Below are 23,691 nucleotides of genomic sequence, written 5' to 3' on the forward strand. Positions count from 1 at the left end.
TGGAGTCTCCCTATTTTTATCCCCAGGTTGCTCGTAATATATTGGACTGATGTTGGCCAGCGTGACTGATGAATGACCATCCTGCATATCAGCAATCCTATTGTAACCTGCAGCCCAAAGGACACACCCACCAGAAAAGTTGCTACGGGTACCTTGAAAAGGTCATTTTAGTTACTTTACCGATGACCTGATTTTAAAAGTAACTTAGTTACCGATTACTTGATTTTAAAAGGTAAAAAAAAAAAAAATTGCCGACAAACTCAAAACGATGCTTAATTGCATTTTTAACAGTAATGTTTAAGAAAAAAAAAGTGTTTAGTACACAGTAAATTCTGTAGCATAAATTTGACTATTTAGAGTGGGATCAAAATCGACTCTACAGTCCTATTTACACTTGGTAGAGAGTAAAATAAAGAATTTACCGATTTACTCCCTGAGCCACCTAGCTCCTGCTGTGTTAGCATATCTCTGGAATCAAAAAAATTTGGTCTCCTCTTGGAGATAAGCAAACAGTAGGAGGGGGCATAGCTCAGGTGGTAGTGTGGCCGTCCAAACTGAAGGTCGTGAGTTTGTTCCTCAACCCTTGAGTGACTTTTATTTTTTGGGGTTCTTTATTTTATTCTCTTCCAAGTGTAAATTTTAGCCTACTTTTAAACTGAGTCTATTTGGTCCCACTCCAAAGTCAAATTTATTCTAAATAGAGTCATTATAGTTATACAATATAATACTGTATAACTATAATGTAAATTATACAGAGCTGCATTCAGTTTGGTTGGATGCGCAGTTTAGCATTAAAGCAAACAGCGCTAGCTTCTGCTAGGTGACATTTTGCTCAGTGAAGTTGCCGATGCTGTGCCAAAGGGATAAAAGTGTTTGTTGACGTGTACGAAGTGCTGCATACATGAGTTTCAAAAAATTATATATAAAAAAAAAAGCAAATTATTATTATTTTTTTATTATTGTCGACCAATAAATGGCGGCCTTATATGCCTATGACCGAATCAAAGCCAACATGACTCCCTCTCATATGATATTGTGCAAGTAATGTTATTATATAGGACAAGTAATTCGTTTTTAACTTAATAAAAATGTTTGACCCTTTAATGGGTTATTTTGCTTTTCTGTATGTACAATTGTATTTTTTTTTTTTTTTTTAATGGACATACTTTCTCATGCTGTTGAACGAGAAAGTGTGTCCAAATTTTAACTGGTTTTGTACATCGGCGCAACATTGGGGATTTTGGACCTGCAACTTTAAATACACTCCACTAGTATTAAGCACTAGAGGATGGAGGCAATTAACAACACAGGCACACACACGCACTTGATGTCATTAAGAGCCTCCTGCCTCACTCCTGTCCAATATGTTGTGTGTTTTTGGGTTAAATTAAGTCCATAAACACACAGGTGTGCACACAGGAGAGAATACAGAGCGACTGCTGAGTGACCTTGGAGCAATATCACCGTGGCCGCCCTTCAAACCCAGCAAGTGTGTGTGTGTGTGTGTGGGACAGAGATGATGATTGCCCACAACAGAGCATCCCTGCATGGAAATGTCTGTTAATCACGGGAAAAATGCGTTTCAGGGGAGTTGGAGGACAAGTGCTTCTGTTACTTTGGGACACACACACACACGTGTACCAACACACACACATACACCAACAAGGAAAGAGCCAGGAGGGAGAGTTTGAGCTGGGAATGTCACCACAGCACCTAATGAACATCCGACTCTCCTTCCATCCCTCGCTCATCCATCTTTTACACTCTTTCTCTCTCACCCCATCCCAAATACTTTAGTATTGTAGTATCGAGTATTCTACACATCACGCACGGCGGCCCAGCAGCGAGGGAAGTGTCTTAGGGAGCGCATGCGACACGATGGCGCGCGAGGGCGGAGTCGGGAGGAACTCCTGCGCGGACGGACGCGCCCAGATTAGTTTTGCTCGGCTAGCGAAAGATCATAAAAAAGAGGCGCGAGGGAGGAGAGGGGAAGAGAGCGCAGGAGACAGAGGGAAGGGGAGGATTAGTGCCACTTGAGGAACGACAGACGAGCGGAGGAGAGGGAAAGAAAGGGAGACGGCGAGCGGCAAATTTAGTCAGGATTAGTTTTGGTTAAAGGGACAGGATGAGAGAGAGATGGGGGGGGTGGTAGAAAAAAAAAAGAGAGCAAAAGTGGGAGAATCACTTCAAGTGTGCGTGATCCGACGCACGCTAAATGGACATTTCATTAGGTACACTCTCAAAAGCCGTTCCAGGATCACAATCACAACAGTAGATCAAATATTAAAAGGAAATAATGTCCAAATAAAAAGTTTTGAATATAGATCTTTAGATACATTGCACAAATGCAAATTAAAAAAAACATAGTAAATTTTGAATATCAAGAAAAAAAAATCTAAATAATTGGCTAGCAATTATGTTTAGTAAATAGTAATCATAATACACCCCACATAATTTCACCTTATTGGTGAACCACCCCCCCCCCACCCCAATATTTTAATATTTTATAATTTAAAAATACAAATAAATAAATATTTTTTTCTCGGCCAGCCAAACTCCATTTTTTGGGGGGGGGTATAATGCAAAAACCTACAATAAACCAGGCATATAGTCTTTATCGTCTGTGAAAGACGACTAATATTACTGCAGCTTACTGAGTCAGTGACGGTAGTTTTGAAGCTCTTCTTCATTTCTGTCTGCATGGCTGTATTACACTGCTCACCATCGGTGGCTAAGTCGCACATGCCAAAATGAGCAACAATAATTAATAATAATAATTCATTATTATACACAAACTCCTTAGCCCTTTACATTCTACATTGGGAGTCTGGAACAGGTATTTTCACTGTAAATTGAAATATAAATTTTTCAGAGAGCGTAAAAACAAACTCTTAAAATGAACTAAAATTGCTGTCAAACATGTTCAACGTTTTTAAAATTATGAATACAGTTGCTCATCTTATTTTGAAAAGCAACTCTTCAAAATGGAAACAGCTCTCAAGGTGAACCACAACAACAGGAAAAGCTGAAAATGAGAACTCTTGTTTTGGATGATACTAGTAAGTGCAGGTCTACCTAATGAGCCTTTGTAGTGAGTGCATTTAGTTCATTTGTGCTCCACAGGCTCACAGGACACACTGTGATAACACGAATGAATGAATAGCAGGTTCATTATTATAAATCAAGCCATTTTTCGCTAATAAACACCCCTGACAAACATCAGGAGACAATTCCAAACTTCCGTTTTTTTTTTTTTTATCCTACTTCTATTTTTTTCCCACCCCTTTGATGAGTAATACAGATTTAGTGAACTTTGCCCCCGGTGTCCCTGGTCCAGCCCGGGATGAGGAGCCCCCTGCAGATAGCACTGGGATGGGAACTGGGACAGACGTCTCGGATATACACACACACATCCAAATTAGATCACCAAACGACACGCAAAGGGGTCCATCTCTCCCTCACACACACAAACACACACAGTGGCACAGGGATTCCCACAGCAAGACCCGGGACCCGAAGGGGCAGCTCAGTGGACTGGAAGACTAACATTACTCCAGGCGGGCTCTGGATTAGATCAAGTCTGGGAATTTCACACTGGGAGACGGAGAGCAGGGCATCGATGGTGACAGCTAATAGGGGAGGGGACATAAAAAAAAAAAAAAATCCAATTACGGGCTTTGAGCACTATTTCACAGATTTTTCTAAGTGATCCTATTTATGTCTTTTTACAGTATACAGGCAAATCTGAATTTAGAGTTGCACACCAGTGTAGTACCGCATTTTGCCACAACATGCCGGGCAGCACTGAGTTGAACTGGAAGAAATGCAGTGTAATCTTAGCATTAAGCTAGCAGACATTTGTTATGTGAAAGTATATGGTTTGGTTGAACATTTTGGTGTTTAAATGTACAATTTTTGATTTGTTTTGTGTAAGTTTTACAGGAAACTTCAACTGGGAGTTGCCTCATATAGAGAACCGTCAAAGTGTGAGTTAAAACATGTGCGGAGGAATACTTTACAAGTCTCTGATGTTTTGTATTTTTTGTTAGCTTTAAGCTAAGCAGAATATCCTAAAGTAAAGCGACAGTCTGCTGTTTAAAAAAAACAACAACATTATGTTAATGTAATGTTTAAACTAACTCAGAATGGCAATAAACAGCCTGATATTTTTTTCTAGTAACTCAAACCATCAGGTGAAAAATCTTATGTCGGATCATTTGTAAGTCGAGCTATCACTGTATTACATTGAAAAGAAGAAGAAAAAAAAGGCGTGAGGAAATGAAACAGTAGGACTGGTAATGGGGAAATGAGGGCAGCAGTTGGATGAAAAAGAGCCCTGATAGTAGAAATATGAAAGGCCGAGGTGGTGGTAAAAGATGGGGGGGGGGGGGGGGGAGCGGGGTTCCGAGTGAACGAAAGAACGATGAAAGGCGGTAGCTGATGAAAAGAGGCGCGCACTCACCGGTCTCGCAGCACACGGTGACGCGCAGCTTCATACACGGCAGCGGCGGCCCTTCATCTGCAGGCAGAGCTGAGCCACAAGAAAAAAGGAGAGAGAGAGAGAGAAGGACTTCAGTGCAAGGCGCTAATGAAAATCCCCCCCAGTCATTGAACGCATCACACCAGAGCGTGGGACAATCCTTGATTTTTGGATCGGGAGTACCTACCAGCCACCTGCATTTAAATTATGCCACTAAAATGACGCGTTATTTGGCTAAATACAAACATATTCAAATCCATCACATGAATGGTTTTCTCAAGAGTTCACGTTTATCTCCACAAGTGAAGCATAAAAGAAGAAGAAAAATTCTTTGGCATCCCTCGTATGACGCTAACACGCGTGCAAACTGAATAATTCACAACAGCATTAGGCAGCGAAGCAGTCAGTGTGAGCAACTGTCTTTTTTTTGGTATCGGTATTATATTAAATAACAGGGTACGGCACATAATACAGCCACAATATTTTCTTTTCTAAGCACCAACCACACACTTTAGATTGCACAATATGACTACAAGAGATAAATCAAATTTCCTGTCTTTACAAGGTAAGGCTCACACTATCAGAGAGGTATTCATTTAGTGGTGTTTAATTTACATTCATTTTAGATAAATAGATGCTGCAGGTGTACCTAATGCAGTGGCCAATAAGTTGCAACAACTTGCCAGTCTGCTCTGAAACACAGGCGACATCTGCGTAACATCCTGTCAAAAGTCAGACCTTCAAAATAAAAGCTACAAGTTACGGATTGCTTCTGTAACGGTCACACTTAATAAAGACAAAATAGTTTTAAATAAATCAACATAGGGCCATATAAAGTGTGGTGACTCTTATTATTCTGAGTGCTTTTATTTTGAAGGGCTGACTTTTGACAGGATGTTATGTAGATGTTGCCCTAACTTGACTTTTTTTTTTTTTATTTTGCCGATCAAACGTGGAAACCCGAGTCCTTAATAACACTTGCATCGTGGAATAAGCACTCGGAAAATGTTAAATGTTCAGTTATTCACTTCATTAGTCATTGATATTTTCAAACTGGTTGTTCAGATGATGGATGGAGGAATGGTTTTGAAATATAAAGCAATAGGTATTCTTTTTAAAACACATTTGTTTTTTGTTAATCCTTTTGGGTGTCTGGAACGGATTCATTGGGTTTACATTATCTCCTATAGAAAGTATTGCTTTGGATTTCGTACAACTTGGTTTTAGTTAGGGTTAAAAAAACAACAACTAATGTTCCACCGTTGTAGTTTTAGAAAACTCAGGATATGTTAGAGGTTTTTAAGAGTTGCGTTTTCTTTTTTTTTTATATATAGTTTTTATAGACCTCTTCAGCAGGGATATTAACAAGATTTTAGGGTGTTATTTTAAGGCAAACTTGTTAAATATTAGTGCTTTAGCTAGCACAGGCAAATGATGCCCCCCCCCCCCCGCCCCCCATCCCCAAGATGACTAGAATGGGTGTTACCACCTCCCATTAACAAATCTTGGAACTCTTATGTCATGATTTTTACATATAATTTGGTCCAGGCTGGTCACGTCAGGTAATTCCAGATATTTTTTTTTAATTTGGGTTATTTTAAAATGGACTCTTTACATAGTGACTTGTGAGTAATGAGCCAGAGATGTCGGGGCTCGTGAGCGCCACAGTGAGTGGGAGCAGACGAGCTGAGCCGGGCTCAGACTCAAGCAACTAATGGAATTAGTGTATGTAACACTATTGTTGTCTAATGCCTTTATAGTCTGTCCAGTGGCGCACACTAAACACAAGAGACACATATTTGGACCAACTTTATCACTCATGTTGACCAAACACAAACACTAGCAGCCCAAAGTGGTCCGATCCGGCAAAGGGATGGGGGTTTTAGGGTGGAGGGGGCAACTTTCCATTGTTGATTTTCTCTGAAGTAGCCCAACAAACACAATAGCCTACGGATTGTGTGTGTGTACATAATATACATGAATGTGGAGCCTTGCTTTCATACTCCAACAAAGCTCCATTGTCAGGCCTACTACACTAGTAATTTATGTAAAGATGCTTTTTTTCTCCTTTCATCCCTTGCTTTTGTTTGCTCTCCCTCCATTGTACAGTTTTTTTTTTTTACAGTAACTGTCACAGAATTCAACCACTAATTTCATGTAAAATATTAAAATCCAACACTGCCTTTTTTAATCACAAGTAACAAGCGTACAGTCGCTAATGTAGTAACCTACATCTTTATTCAGTATAGTAAACCCCCACCGATTCGCCGCAAACCATTCAATTGCTCACAAATGTATCTGTAAAAATAAGTATTTGCTGAAAAACACGGCACAATGTTAGCAGAAGAGTAGCAAAAAAAATAAATAAATAAATCTATATATATATATATATATATATATATATATATATATATATTTTTTTTTTTTTTTTTTTTGTAAAAAATGCCAGGGCAAAAAATAAATAAATAATTACTGGGCAAAAAATAAATAAATAAATAAAAAAATTCTATTTATTTATTTATTTTTTGCCCTGGCATTTTTTACTTGGGCCCGCCAGCCTGGCCCGACTTGATTCCCGAGCACCTCTGGCTAACACGTAGCTCTGCCACTGATGTTTGCTGTCTATATGTATTAATGGGCCGCTCCCTCTAAATTGTGGGCCAGTTTCTTGGGATAAAATGGAGGAAATTAATAATTTAATAGCACAGCATAGACCCCAAAAGACCCCAGCCTACCAGGCATCTGCCCCATCTGCCAGATGGGCCAGTCCAGCCCTGGGTGGTATGCTAGATCACTATTGGCTGTGGTGGAAGGAAAACTAATCTTACAACATAGCTTAAAAAAAAAAAAAAAGTCTTGCAAGTGATTTTATTTTGACAAGAAAAAAAGGGTTTCAGTGCACTTGTGTGTCACCTTTGCAACCGTAAAAATACCAATTTTCGAGCACTACGACCTTTGCCATTTGTTAGCTTGAGCAGTCTGCCTGTATTGATCTTCAAGTTGTTCCTCAGACACTTTGCAGCCCCTCAGTCTCACTGTGTGCTACAGCGTGTCACTGTTGCACACCATGTATTCTCTTCACTCCTTTCATTCCCTGCCTTGTCTCATGTCCACCCACTTCTCTTGCTCGCACTGACACAAGTCATCTTAAAAAGGAATGGAGAAAGAAAAAAAAAGGTTTAAGAGCTGCCAAGATGTCCTCTATCTGCTATTCTTTTCTGTTGAGGCATGGTGGAAGTAAGTGCACAGGTGGATGGACAGAAGAATGTCTATCTATGTACCTAATGAGATGTTGGAACCCAATTTACTTTTTGGATAATTTATCATAGTGCTTTTTTTCTGTCGTGCAGAAAACTAAGTTTTTGCTTTTTCACAAAATATTATCAGTGATGGAAAAGCGACAAGAGCCTCTGTCCTTGCTGCTAAGTACAAAGTGGCTAAGTTGATAATAATATCAAGGGTAGAACAGAATGTACACCACAAGTGAGCTTGATATGTGCAAATGTAGCGCCAAAGTTCAAGTTGAGAATCTGTAATTTTTTAGTTTACACGGGTTACTGTAACTGCTTTTTACACTTCTCTGACAGTTAGGAATATTCAAACTTTCGTTTATAGATTACAGGAAAATCCCCGCACATTTGTTGTTCAGTATTTTAAATTTTTTGTAATAATATAACAAGAAATAAATCTTTCAATAAAATAACTGGAACGTAGTTCCTCAAGTAAGAAAATATGATTGAGAAACTTAACAATAGGCTGGAAAAAAAGCTTTACAGGTTATTCAAGCATGGCATATTTTCTTGAATAGATCCGCAAGACTCAAAGTGATTCTAAACAATGGCATGCCTTCATGTCTCTTGGATCAGTGCCCACGCACAGTCACACACACACGCATCGTACTCACAGCTATAATAGTAGTGGCGCCCTGGCAGAAACTCAAATCCCAGCGAGAAAGGGGTGAATCTTTGGATCTTCTCGGAGAAGCGCACCGAGCCAAACGGAGCGAAAGGGGCGTTGCATTCCCACCGCTTGATGGCTGCGGTCGTCTCCACGCAGCCCTGGAAGGCGGCCTCCTCCGTCAGGTAGAGGGCCAGCGTCTCCGGCTGCCTGGGGCCCAGGGTCTGCCTGCTGGGGTAGTAAGGGCAGTAGAAGTCCAGGTAGTCGTTCAGGTTCACCTGGATGGACAGTTCGCCTGCTGTTAACCTGGAAGAGAAAATGACAAAAACAGGATTATTCATAATGCAGATGACCATAATTATTGATGGTTGCATTTAATTCAAGTTCGAGTACAACTGAGGCAAAACGGAGCAGTGCTTGGGTGCAAGTATCCAAGAGAAAGGTATAGTTACAGTACATTAGCTCGCTAGCTAATAGCTAAAGTCTCAATTAGTATGCTCTCTTAAGACGGTCAACAACAGATCAGCTACAGTAAAAAGAGATTCTCCTGCCCCTCTAAAAACAATCGATATATAATTTCTCCCCCAAAGTCGATCAAGGAAGCCAACCGCTTTGCTACCCTAAGCATCTTGTATTTCTTCATTTCATAACCAACCGGTTTCATGCTAATGCTTAGGCTAATCACTAAAAGTTAAGAGTATTTTTACCAAGAGCTTCCATAGTTGAGCACAGTCACATAGGCCCCAAAATATACACATTTGACAAAGTAAATTTCACCACAGCAGGGTTAAAAAAAGAGTTTTTCCGCAAAAAGTTGCACCCTTCACACAATGAGCCAAAAAACTATTCATTTGTCTAGTTGAAGTACTTTAGTAGTGTCAAAAATACTTTTTGTTTTTTGTCAGGCTGCTGTACTTTTGGTACGATGAGCCTCATAAGACCCCTAACATTGGGCCTAGCAAAAGTTAGCTTAGCAGCGTTAAAATTATGTTCTTGTCCTCATGCTGCTGCGCTTTCGCACGATGAGCCTCACAAGATCTAAAAAGTATTCATTTGCCTAGTTGAAGTACTTTCGTAGTTTTAATTTATTATTATTTTTTTGTCAAGCTGCTGTACTTTTGGTACGATGAACCTCTCATAAGGACCCAAATTTTTGGGCCTAGCAAAAGTTAGCTTAGCAAGCTTATATGTTTTCTCATGCTGCTGCGCTTTTGGCACCACGTGACTCTTAGGGCCTAAAAACACATTCATTTGCCTCGCTAAAGTTACCTTAGCAGGGCTAAACATGCGCTTTTCTTAATTGTTCTGCTGTGCTTTGCCTAAAGTCTCCTAGCGCCAACCAGTTGACTCCCGCCTCACATATCAAAAACCCACTTAATAAGCGTTTATGATTCAACCTATTATAATGTGACATTTGAAATCAACAGGGTTCCTTGTTTTGACAAGAGAGATAATGCCATACTTTTCAAGATCATGTTGTGCGCCAAAGAGCACATCCATCTGAATCTCCAAATGTTATGGACTGGGCTGGACGCAATTTGAAATCAATAAAGGCTCTTGCTTTGGCACAGACCCATTATCCCTAAAAGTCCAATGGGAGACGAGTTGGAAATTGTGAGCAGTCAAGCGCTGGAAAGGAACGTGTAGCAATTTGAATCGCAGCTGAGGCTTCCTCCTCGCTCTTGTGCCACATATCACTTAAAATCAATAGGGATTTTTGGCTTCGCCGTGAAGGAACGATCCCTCAAGTCTGCAAAAGGTCGGTTTAAGAACTGGCACAATGGACTGAGGCTTTGCTGAGACACTTACACAGTGTAATAGGAGACCGAATGGAAAGAGAAAGCAATTAAGCAGATAAAGGGTATTCAGGGATTCCTAAATGCCTCGTGGAATGTTGCTACCTCCGGCTCAGTGATGTTTTTTTTTTTTTTTTTTTTTGGGTGTTGGAAGGCAATATTTTAGAATTACCAAAGTGTCAAGAAAGTGGCGCTAAAACACACATCAATGCTAATTAAGACCATTGAGAGGAGTTCAAGTACAAAAACAAAAACCTGTATTACTTGCTTCCACCTGTACAGTGCAGATAAAGCACAGACATGATTGGCATGCACGAGCAAACCTTCCGTCGAGGTTGACTGGTTTTTCGGCACAATAACAACCCGTGGACAAGACGGCATCATTAGAACAGAAGAGGTGCATAATGTAGAGCGCCGATTCCCGGCTTCCTGTCAGCTACAGTATATTAAAGAGTTACCCGTGTATAATCTAATATGGGCCGAGACTGAGGAGAGGCAGAAGGAAGCAGAGGGAAGTCGGTGAGGAATAATAAAGGCTGAGCGTGAAAAACAGAAACAAGAAAAGACAAGAAATGGAAAGTCATGGTGAGAGCTAATGAGGGGGATGAGGCAATGTGCTTGACACCTAAAACCAGGAATGGCGGGGCTCTGAGTTAATAATTATAATAATGAAAAAATACAGTCTTAGTGTTGCAATAGATTCTTGTTGAGGTGGGTTGTACCCAGCTGCCTATTTTTTTTTTACTAAAATGAAACAAAAAACACGCACAGCAAAATGTACCAAATTTGTGGTTAAAAAATAACTCAATTATTAACTCAGTCTGTGGAACCTCACTCCATTCACTAAAAATTATAGCTTCATTCATTTCCCGGCGACTTATAAACCTGATCATTATTTTATAACCTGGAATACACATTACTAGGGAGCATAGATGGGCATGCAAATGTGTTGACTCAACCTGTGGAACCTCACTCCATTCACTGAAAATGATAGCTTCATTCATTTCCATGCGACTTACAAAAGTAAACAATTTATAACCTGGAAGACACATTACGAGGGAGCATAGATGGTCATGCACATGTGTTAACTCAACCTGTGTAACCTCACTCCATTCAATTTACAAAAAAATTATAGCTTCATTCATTTTCCTGCAATTCACAAAACTGATCATTATTTTATAACCTGGAATATACATTACGAGGGAGCATAGATGGTCATGCACAGGTGTTGACTCAACCTGTGGAACCTCACTCCATTCACTGAAAATGATAGCTTCATTCATTTCCATGCGACTTACAAAAGTAAACAATTTATAACCTGGAAGACACATTACAAGAGAGCATAGATGGGCATGCACATGTGTTAACTCAACCTGTGTAACCTCACTCCATTCAATTTACAAAAAAATTATAGCTTCATTCATTTTCCTGCAATTCACAAAACTGATCATTATTTTATAACCTGGAATATACATTACGAGGGAGCATAGATGGTCATGCACAGGTGTTGACTCAACCTGTGGAACCTCACTCCATTCACTGAAAATTATACTTTCATTATTTTTTATGCCACTTATAAAACAATGATCAGTTTTGTAACTTGGAAGAAATTACGAGGGAGCATAGACGAGCATGCGCAGTTGTTGACTGAACCTGCGGAACCTCACTCCATTTACTGAAAACAATAGCTTAATTCACTTCCATGCGACTTACTGATGATTATATTTTATAACCTGGAATGCACATTACAAGGGAGCACACGTGTTGACTCAACCCATGGAATCTCACTCCATTCACTGAAAATGATAACGTCATTTATTTCTATGCGACTTACAAAACTTAACATAAAACCTGTGAAATTATGAATCACAGAGACGGTGACCGAGCCAGTTGTCCCACGAGTATCTGTCGTGGGCTGTCCAGCAAGGACATAGTTTCTCAAACCCTGTGTCCTGAATAAATTGTGCTCTCTGGTACAAAGCCGTATCAGTAAATAAATTGATTTGCATGTGATTACCAACATTGCCAAGTATAAAAAAAAAACAAAAACACCCATCCATCTATTTTCTATACGGTTTGTGGACCAAGGACAGACCCTGGACTTATTCACATGTCAATCTCAGTCCACATAGAGACAGAGAACTATTCAACCACACATTCACACCTTTGGCCAATTTAAAGTCTGGACTTGACATTTTCACCACATCCGAAAAAGTCTAAATGAATGCAACTATCTCTAATTAGGAAGGCAAAATGCAAGTGAGTTGAAACAACAGGTAATAATAAAAAAAAAAGAAAGAAAAATCAAAAGAAAGTTAAGCGCTTTAATTAGTGACCCCAGAGAGTCTACGAGTGCAGACTATCAGACAGAAGGTGGAACAACCAAGTGGAAGACTTTAATTAGTCTTCTCTTTGCGCGGGGAACACCAGGGTGAAAAAATAAAAAATAAAACAGACAGGGTCCGGATGCGGCTCATGAAGGGTCAAGGTCTGCCAGTGGGAGCCTTTATAGAGGGGTGACAGAGCGGAGGAGAGGGGGAAAGGGGAGTCAGCGAGGAGGAACGAGCGTGTGGAATGGGAGGAGGTGGACGACGTGAGGACTTGAGGAAAGGAGGGCAAACGCAGCTTGCCTGCTTTTGCTGAACACATGCTCATCTCTCAAGTGGTCCCCAGTGGTCCTCAAAGTGTGAATCAAAAATTCAAATCGAGGTCTGATTCCTAAAAATTGTACTGGAGTAAACAGCTCTTAAAAGATGAAATGTAATTGTGCTAAAATACAACCGAACTGTTTAGGCAGTGATTTTTTTTTTTTACCGCTAAATCAAGGCCTTCACCATATGCATGCCAGCAATTACAGCAACAACATGCATCTAGCGATGTCAACCTGTCAGCCATCTTTCTCCCCCCCAAACCCTGGTAGGTTCGCGAGCGCCCTAATTACACTCGGCTCCTACCTGCCAAGCAGCCACCAGCGTGGTGACAGCACAGCGGAATCATGGGTGGAACCGTGTGTGGTTTGGTGACAGAGCGTCATCTTGTACATGTCCCCTGACATTTTTTTTTATGTCCAAATGAAATTGTAACTCAAAAGTGACATTTTCAAACCAGACTTGGGAGAAGTAGACTGACCAAACAAAATCTCCCGGTTGTACGATTTACATATTTTTGCTCTGGTGGTTTGGTGGTCCTGGTGCAGGCTTCCCAAGCTTTAATGAGCCAAGACACATATTTTACATTAAAAACATCTCATGGCTAAACAAACCACCAACAAAAGCTGATCTTGTCTCACTTTAGAATGCCCAAACTTATTTAGTGTGAAATTTAAGCCTCTAGTAACACAAAACCATTTCTCTGTGATATGAATGGACTGGACCAGTACTGTATGTCACATGATACATATACCGTAAGAAGTCTTCTTTATGGTGTTGGTCAGTTATTAAATTCAACTATAATAATCATAATAGATTTATTTGTAACACACTTTACATTCATAAAATAAATCTCGAAATGCATAGCACAGGTAATAATAACAGCAATAAAGTACACAGTAAAAACAGTGAATAGAAAAAAATCTGAGTAAAAAGGTCAAGACTAAAACCAAAACTCAAATTAGAAATTAATCAGGGAAAGCTTTTTCTTTTAAAGGAAGGTTTTGAGTTCCTTTTAAGGACTGTGTAATATATATTAAACTGTAGCAGCACAAATGAACAAAACAGATTATTTCCCCCATATTTTGCGTGTGGTAACAGTTAGCATCTGCTGATTTAGCAACATTAGGCTACGCATTGGTTCCTCTTTTGGTAGCCTGGAGCATGCTCGATCCTTTTTCTTTTTTTGCCTCTTCTTGTTGTGGCAGCTGTCAATCATTGTTAAAGTGTGGCGTTTGCCGTTTACTCAAAGTGGCAGACGCGTTTTCTATGCTGCCAAAATGGTTGCGCTAACGGCCATTTTGGGACGCGGGACGTCAACGTCAGGATCTCTATGGCCTAAATCTACATATAACAAACAGGTCAAAATATTTCTAATTTTTTTTAATTTTTGGGTGGTGCAAATAATTACAAGTACACACAGAAAATATTCCCAGTTATCTTATTACAGAGTAATCTGAAATTTAGTAGCAAAAATATGCACAAAATGTTTTCATCAAATCCTGAATAATCCAAATTTCAGATTGTTATATACTGTAAATTATCGTCAGTGTGCCCTCCAGTGAACAAATTAGCAACAGCTAATTTTCGTGAAAAAACACAGTTTGTGTTGTGTCCTCACGGGCCAGACTAGTCTCCTTGACGGGCCAATTCTGGGCGACAGGCCGTATATTTGACCCCATTTATCTTATCATTAACTGGTAAGGATGGGCGAGTACTGATACCAGGTATCGGTATTGGGCCTTACCCTTGTGATTGTGTAGATTTCGTCCTCCAGAATTCCAAAAACATGCATGCTAAAAGTTCATTGAAGACGTATCACGTAACCGGTGTGAATATAAGGACTCAATCCCAATTCCCTGCAATTATCAAGGCTTCACTGTACTTGATCCTTAGCGAAAGGCCAACTGGAGCATCATAGGTAGGCTCTCATTGTGTGTCAGTGTTACTATGCGCACACACAGCGGTGGTAACGGCAAGCGTGCGTGCGCCATTCTAATGATGTGCAGAGGTTCCACTGTGGCGGAGACCTTTGATCCGTTAATATAAGAGAATAATTAAAAAGAGCAACAATCCTACAACATGGCGTGAGGAATACAGAACAGATACTCAAACGCATCATCCCTATCACGCATGCTGAACACCCGCCGACCGCCATAAACACGCGGGTTAAAAATATTCCACAGTGAAAAACTGCGAATCTCCAGGCAAAGGCTGCATTTCGTGCATATGTGCTAAAGTTAAAGCTTGTGCGGGGACGGTGGGAGGCGCAGAAGACTCGGTGGCGCCGAGACTTGCGCCGTGGTCAAACTCAGCAGGAGGGGGAGGGACTGACCAACTCGAGCTTTAACTCAGCAGAATGTGCTCACTGTGGTCACTGAGCCTTGGCTGAGGTATCACTTAACTTAAGTATGCTATGCCTGTGGCGGATGGGAATTACTGTAACGAATGACCTGAGTAAAATGTTTGGGATGTGAGCGTTGTATGGCAACAAACTTCACAAACCAGCACATTTAGCATGTAGTGAACGGACACTTAAAAAAATAAATAATGCCACTCCTAGTTGAAGTTCACCAACAAAGTAAACAAAACAAAGAGGAATACACATATTTGATTTAAAATAACCACATAATGATGCTTGATGTAAAATATGCAAAAAAATGACTATAGTAATTAGGGATGTAGCAATATCCAAACATCACGATACGATATCAAGGTCACGACACGATAAATATCTTAATATTGTGGGGAGGTTGGCGATATAAAAAAAAAAGTAACAATATTGTAAAAAAAAAAAAAGTGAGCTCATACTAAAAAAAAACACACGCACACACACACAATATTGTGCTTTTGTACATAACAGCAATGCATATAAACAACCCACAATCTCTAATAATATTTAACATTGAGGCACTTTAGCGTGGAGATAGAACGGCCAAAACATGCCTTGTGAAAATTAAACAAAAAAACTAGCCACTAGAGGGTGCTAAAACCACACAAATGGAAATTAACCTCTGACTTTTTTTAATTTATTTATATATATCAGCTGTGCTACTTTTATTATCATGACATGAGGACGTCGATATTGTGGCAGTTTTAATATCGCGATATCACGATATTGGCGTTATTGTTACATCCCTAATTGTGATTTCACCATAGGATAATAATCTGAAATTGTAAAATTGTACTGTAGTAAGTCAACCATCATCAGTTGGCCGATATTTGAAGAGCCAGAATCAGCTGATTAGTTGGTAGGGCAGTAAATACCACTGTCTATTCACTTTATTTATCTTTAAACAGATAGGCATGTTCTGTATTTTGATACCACCCGGCAGTGTTGGCAACGGTGTGAATGAAGCTCATGGCTGAAGACTTCTTAAGAGAGCAAAACAACTGACAAGGCATTTCATTTTGACTTCAACAAGTGCTTAATCAACAATAAATCGACAAAAATCTCAGCAATCAAATAGATTATTATCATTATTATAAGCCTTCCTCATCCTTATCCTCTTCGGACTGATTGGTAGGACGGTCGTAAATTAACGGCTCCCTGCTGTTACCAATTTGTTACCATCCAAATCCTTCATTAGTGAGATGTGAAATGACCTTGGGAACAACAGACAACTTGAACTCAAATTTAACCTTAATAAAGTCTTTTGATTAAACATAAGCAAAGACGGCATTTTTTGGGGGACAATCAAATTAAGAGTCAATTAAGTGACGAATTCTCTCCAGAGATTTTGGAACACGTCAAGGTCAAAGTCAAAACTCATAAACCTATCATTTTAAGAAACGTATAACCCTGAAGCTGAAGCCCGTCCTTCGCTTTCAGGAGGCTCCAAACAAATAAGATGAAGTGATTAAGCAGGTGGTGAGCCTAAAAAACAGGCTACCATTTCAAAACGGCGCTATCCTTGTGTGATTAAGCAGGGCGTTGCCAGGAAATCACATGAAAAGCTCGACATCAAACCAGACTTGTTTTCTACAATGCGGCGACACACACTAACAACCCCAAACAAGGCGGAAATGCTTTAGCCACAAAAAATGCTGGGCTTTGCCATAACCCCAAAAATGGCAGTTTTGGACTCATTTTAGTGCATTACTTGGGCCTCTTGTTGGTTGTTAGATGGAACAAAAAGTAAAGATTCAATGTTGGGAAAGTCAAAAAGTGGAATCCAGACCCAATGACCCAACAGGATTTCCTCAGAATAACAACTGTTGCAGAAGCATCCCCCGCTCTATTTCCTTTGTAGTGTTTCTGTACAATCGACATGTAAATGCGATGGGAGTAGAATCAGGTCAACCTCCCTCCCCTCTTTATCAGCTGCGCACCCCCCCCCCCCCCCCCCCCACACACACACTGAGCCTTCGCCGAGCCCAAACACCAGTGTTGTGTCTAACCTGGTACTTATGCCCCCCCCCCACGCCTCGGACCATCTGGGGACCCCCTGCCGTCCAAACCGCCTGCAAAGCCGGACGAAAAATCTCTTGGTGTAACCCCCCCCCCCCACACCCTACACACGCCTTCGTGAGATTCTTAGCTTTACCCAACGAGGCACTGACACGATGTGCAGGAAAGAACAAACTGTTTCCTGTTTTTTATCCCGACACTATCTGTGTGCGTTTCCACCAAGGTCGGCAGGAAGTGCATTTATGCCGCATTCCTGGAAACCAAAAAGTCGGAAATACCAAAACAATAGCCAAGGAAAAAGTGATAGACTATTGCGGGCCACTTTCTGCCCAGTTAGTTCTTCAATCAAGCCACCAGAGCATTTTCTTAAAACTGATTTATTAAAATATTTATTTTATATTTATCTGTCTGATTTGATAATTGACCAAATTTGTTTCTTGTAATAAAGACAAATAATATAACAAAAATAGTACCAAAAATAAATTGTAATCCATTTTATTGACTAATTTAGTAGTTTAAATTGAGAATTTAACAATTTATTTTGACCTGGATCGCGTTTGTAAAAAACTTGTTGCGGCCTTGAGCACGAACGTTTGGTCCAACCCTTGAGTTAAACTATGGATGTTCGATTCGATACCGCTTTTTTATTCTCGTAATACAGACGCTCCCCTACTTACGAACATTCGAGTTGCGAACAACGGTACATTTCGAACATTTCTGCGTGTACAGTATGTCGAAAAATGTTCGGAAAGAAATGCTGTAAGTTAGATTTTGTATTGCGCGTAGTGCTTCTTTCCGCCGCTAATACCGACGATTGGCGCTGTGAGAGCTCATTGGAGGCTGAGCAACGTGGCGAGGAGGAGGAGGAAGAAAACGCCGGTCCCCATGAAGCAGGAAATAACTTTTGAAGCCGATTCCAGCGACGACGAAGAATCTCTCATGATATAAAATCCTCCTCTTCCTCCTCCTCCATCATCTCCTTAAGCATCGAGTACATCTTCCAAAAGTAAGTTAAACTTCATTTTATTTATCTTATTACGTACATGTACATACTGTGTGTGTGTCTTTCGCTCTCTCTCTCTAACATACGTAGTACAGTACAGTACTGTACGTATTCTCTCCATTTTATTAATTTTTTTTCAGTACAAACCAATGCAGGTTACTTGTACAAGCCTTAAACATACTTATATAAACCTTCAATATACTTATATAGGCTTTAAACATAAATTATAATACAAAATATAGCACTGAAGCAACTTACGAACAAATTCACCTTACGAACGATCGTCCGGAACGTAACTCGTTCGTAAGGTGGGGAGCGTCTGTATTTGTGATCAAATACCGCGAGAATTCAGCTTGCTGGCAAGGTTACATAAAAACATCCATCCATCGATCCATTATCAATGACAGATCATTGTAAAGACAATTTTACCTATGTATCCCAATATAGTATATTCCCTTAAAACTGCATTAAATTAATGGCAAATTTCTATTTTTCTAATTTCTAGTTACGGTTGATTTCAGATGCGAGTATATTTCCCAATGTTTAGGGACTGCAACCCTAATATAAATAACAGACTTATTGTTTGATGCTGAGTGTAAACATTCACTGTATTAGATTGACTGCAATTTGGTGTGTAGCGACAGTATATTGCTATAATCATCTTTGTTGTAGGACTTTGCTTAAATGTAAAGTTAGGACTCCCCATTATATTTTCTTTCTTTTCAGTTTTTTTAAATCAACATATTTTTCATTCACCATGGCTGTCTACTATTTTTTTCATTGTGATTGGAACATTCCAAATAACGTATTTCCTACTTTCCAGCAGCCTTGAAAACAGAATATGTTTTGTATGCGCCAAATGTGGATGATAAATCAACTGGCATATGTTTATTGTCCACACAAAACATTTCACATCCATTTAGCCTTCCATTGAGTGCTCCTCCTCATTAGGGTTGAGGGTAACTTGGAGCCTCTCCAGGATGAAATTTGGCGAGACATTGTACACCCAGGCCTGCTTGTCAGCCGATCACAGGTAGACCACCACTCACTCACATTTGAACTCTGGAAGTCACTACTAAATCATCCTTATAAAGAAACCTGAATTATATAGATACAAGGGACTTCCTCCCCCAAATATATACCAAAATGTAATTTGTCAAATGTCTTTGTAGTACGAATATGGTGCCATGCTCTCGCTACTGCTATTTCAAGCCCCAAAAGAAGATCTTATTTTCTGCCTGTTGTCCATTCTGTGTGTCTCAGCAGCATATCACAAGTGAGGAAAATGTCATATTCCGGCGCGCCATCAGTATCAAAACCAGCCCATCAGGAGCATTTTGATACGGCTACAGGTGTCCACAAAGCACAAGAGCCACTCCTCACTGTGTGTGTGTGTGTGTCTGCCATCAGACCTAATCTTAGTTTTACAGGGTCCCCCCCCCCCCCCCCAAAAAAATATATATTTTACCCACTCTGTGATGTAAATGGGCTCGAGACGAGGCTGGCAGTCTTTCAATTGTTTCTATTTTCACAGTTTGACCATAGCATTGTGAGATGTGGCGCCCGCGTGACCTCCGCCAGCAATAACTGCTGCTCTATTTCACCTCCAATACAACAAACAAACAAACAAACAAACAAACAAAGTTCCAGAGAAAGCACAAAGTATTGGAGACGTGCACAGGCAAGAGTGGTGGGGGTTAAATAAGGTCAGCTGTGCCGTTACCAGGACGACAACCAATCAAGAGCTGAGATCCAAAACGAAGCCCCGCCCATACACCTCACGGGTCATCCATCTTTTTCTTTGCCTTCCCATAACATATCATCAGAAAGCCCAAAGCTCAAAGTAATAATAAGTACATGTACCTTTGCTACAAATGTTTCACGCTTGCACATGCTGCCATAGCAGACGAGTCGCGACAAACTGTAGTGTAAACACGAGCCTTAATTCTGTTCATTTAAAATGAAGGAAATGACAATGAAACAAATGTCATAAACTATTCAAAACAGTGGACAATCAGAAGTCATAATCATAATCCATCACAAAAGGAAAAAAAGGAATGAATTGATCCATTTTCTCAACTGTCAAGATTAACATTTATTTCATTCTTAGAATTTTCTATTGGAAAAACCCTTTTTGATTATTATTTTTTTAATGGTCAGAGTAAGAATTAAGCATTTTTGACGGGGACAGAGTGTAGGATTTAGTGCCACCTAGTGGTGAACTAATAATTCATTAAAAAACAAAACAATTGTTAATGTGACTAATATGTAAATAAATATGCTCTATTACATCAACGTCCATTTCTTTAATATATATAATCGTAGGTCTAGTAATTGCTACTAATGCTGCATTTGAGGAAAATGGGAAGTCAGAAATCCCAATTACAAAGTCGGGAGAAAAAAAAAAAAAAGTACCCCAACTTTACCAACCGACTTCGATGTGACGTCACTCTACAATGGCGACCACTATGGAAACACATACAGTGGTTGGTAAAACAATTTACTTGAGTATAAAACTAGATAGCTTTCTTCATTCATAAATATTCGACATAACTTCAAGTAACACGACATACGTGACAGTATGCCTCTATCTCCCTGCATGAAATTAGACGGTGAACTGAACAAAACTGTATGGAATGCTTATGAAATAAAAAAAATACATAAATGAAGCAAAATTGCGAGGAGGCAAGTTTGCTGGAGGACCAAAACAAAAAACAGTTTATCACTATCCGCCATTTCAACCTTCCTCGAATGCAGCATTATATCAGCTACATAGGTCGCGCTGTGACATGTTTCACCACCATCTTTCTGCTATGAATACGCTAAGAAGAAGAACTTTGTGAATGTAGTTAACCTCTGGTGGTGTTTTTAGCTAGTGTCGGACCCAATGGATCGACAGACGCTTACCTTCCAAAGCTAGGCCCGTGATTCAGGCTCCCGCCGCTTGTCTGTCTCTGCTTTGCACTCGCTAACTTTTGCTAGCTTCTCCAGCTAGCCACTCTTGTTAGCCTCTCCCGCTGCTCAATACCGCCGGGCTGCTCGCTCGCTCACTCCAAACAATAATTGGCCATTTTAGGTCATTATGAAGGACGTCTATAAAGCTAGTCATTGACAGTACAGTCAGTGCGGGAAGGTAGGAAACCAAAGTCAAATAAAAGAAGTAATACATGCCAATACATTTATAGCTAATTGTGGATGATTTTAAAAACGGCCACAAAACGCGTTTTAAAAAAGTGGTCAAGATTTGGACTGAAATAGTTTAGAAGAGAATTTTGATTATAACAAAACATACTGCCACAGTTGACCGATGTCCTCAGTCTCTCAACAGGATTCCCCCCTCGTACCAATGCGCTAAGAAGAGCATGTTAGCATCAACACTAAACAGACACACGGCACATTAGAGTGAAAAGGATGCATCCAAAACCAAGATGGCAAAAGGCCGATAAGTCTGACTCGGCTTTGAGAATTCCCGTAAGTAGGTCACATGTCTGATAAGAGACACTCTCTAACATTCTCGCACCACATTTTTGTTTTTATCTGCAGGACTTGAAGGTCAAAGCAGGAAATATTAAAACCGTCACATCCTTCCCATCACATTCACTTTGGGGTCATTGGTGCCCCGGTTTGGTTTACAACTACTTGTAGTAAGCCAACCAGATGGTATAACATTATTTATTAATTGTAGTTTGGCTAACTTTAACATAATTTGCACATACATAATATCAAAGTTAAGAGTTGTGCACAGTAAGCAACTACACACATTTTTGTGAGACAGCACATTTGCCTCAGTTTCTTGAGAAGGGAAGTGACAAAGCTTAACTGCTTATATATGCTGACAACACTAATATTAAACAATAAATATCCTATAATCCATAAGGTTGCAATTAATGCCTAACTTTTAGGCCGGAAGAACAACAGAATTGTTTTGTGATATCACACACAGCCCAATAGTGAAAAATAAATGAAGAGGAATAAATAGATAAAATGTACCATCATTGTACAAAGACAAACATTACATAAGAACACTCGGGAATCAATGTAAAGAAAGTGTGATGATCCCATGAACGAGTGCAAAAGGAGGGCTAAAACAGCAGCAATATGCTGAAACATGTTTGCACGCAACATGGCCTCAAATTCCTCAAATTCCACGTGGTCTATGCAAAAGCATCGCTGCTCTCCAACCGAGCAACACATCCATCAGCAAAAGGAAAACTTGTCATCGGTGCGCTCGGACCGTGCCGGAAAACACTATTTTTATAATAACAGACGCCTTGTCAGGAATCAATAAACGACAATATAAGAAAACTACTTCATCACTTTACTTTAGTCGAGCGATTCCGATTTAGAGGACGGGCAGCGGCCGGTCCAGACATGTCAAGGAAATGCGCCCTAATAGAGGCAACCACTCTAAATTATTTAGACTGAGGCAAGGAGAAGATGGAGGGGAGAGACTAGTGGGCACACGAGTCAATAAAATTAAGCGTGGTCACTTTTCAGTTCCGCCGACTTGTGCTGAATGACTTTCCCAATGTAATAGTACAGAAACCGGTTTAAAATATATTCACTTACAAGTATGACATCCAACTTGAGTTCACAATAATAGTGGTAGTTGTGTGTTTAACCCCTAGGCGTTATTGTGACCATTTTTTGGCTTTTTGTTGGTTCTGACCAAGCCATTTCAAAATAAAATACTGCCCACGGGTTAAAAAGGGAACGGCTTTTTGTTCTATAGTTAAGTGCACTGGTAATGCTGTACATTCTATTCCAAATCAAAACACGAAGAAAGAAGCATCATACGTGCTATCCCATTATAAAAAAACATGTAGAAAAATGATTAGTCTGTAGTATTTAGTTCAATAAGCAAGCACTGTTTCTGAGAAATGCTTTTTTTTTATCTGAATAGAATAGAAAAGACAACCTTTATTGTGTTTACTTAACAAAACAACAACAAAGATACACTTTCAACACACTTTTTTTGTGTGCTTTAATTCAGTGGTCATTGTGCTGCTCCTCCTGGTGTGTACACGGGGCAGTATAATACAAATTGAAAAAAAAAAAAAAAAGCTTTAATAGTGAGAGTAAGCTAGAGTAATGTTAGTCGTTTTTCGCAGAGAACAAACAATATACCCGTGGATATTATTGACCGTCTTTCAACGTGTTTTAAAATATTTGTTGCTTCATGGATTGTAACACTAAAACATTGATGCTAATTGCTAATGTTTATTTAGCATTACCAGAAAAAAATGGACTGTTAAAGCTATGCAGTTTTCAATACACAAAGTGGAATTCTGTTTGTTTTATGTAAAGACGGTTAACTTCAACTTGAAGTAGCAATGAACAGCTTGAATCTCAAATTTTTGCTCGCAACTCAAATGAAAAAAAATACAAATAAATCAGATGGAAGACGGTTCTTATCTCAAAAAACTAAGGCACCACTGTACTAAAAAAAAAAATGC

General features: G+C 39.7%; 1 protein-coding gene across 5 annotated transcripts in view; it reads right to left on the bottom strand.

Moving 5' to 3' along the window:
- The window catches only part of efna4 (ephrin A4), a 50,019-nt gene that overhangs the window by 11,797 nt on the left and 14,531 nt on the right, over positions 1-23,691 (bottom strand). For all 5 annotated transcript variants that reach the window (XR_013295348.1, XR_013295347.1, XM_077575967.1 and 2 more), the window contains exons 2-3: positions 8,385-8,683; positions 4,463-4,531 (exon numbers count right to left, since the gene is read on the bottom strand). Coding sequence is in view for 3 of the 5 variants with exons in the window: in XM_077575967.1 (XP_077432093.1) it covers positions 4,463-4,531; positions 8,385-8,683 (368 nt within the window). In the remaining 2 variants the exon portion in view is untranslated. The remainder of the gene's footprint in view (positions 1-4,462; positions 4,532-8,384; positions 8,684-23,691) is intronic.

The sequence above is a fragment of the Vanacampus margaritifer genome, chromosome 9 (genome assembly GCF_051991255.1).
Source record: "Vanacampus margaritifer isolate UIUO_Vmar chromosome 9, RoL_Vmar_1.0, whole genome shotgun sequence".
Lineage (NCBI taxonomy): Eukaryota > Metazoa > Chordata > Actinopteri > Syngnathiformes > Syngnathidae > Vanacampus > Vanacampus margaritifer.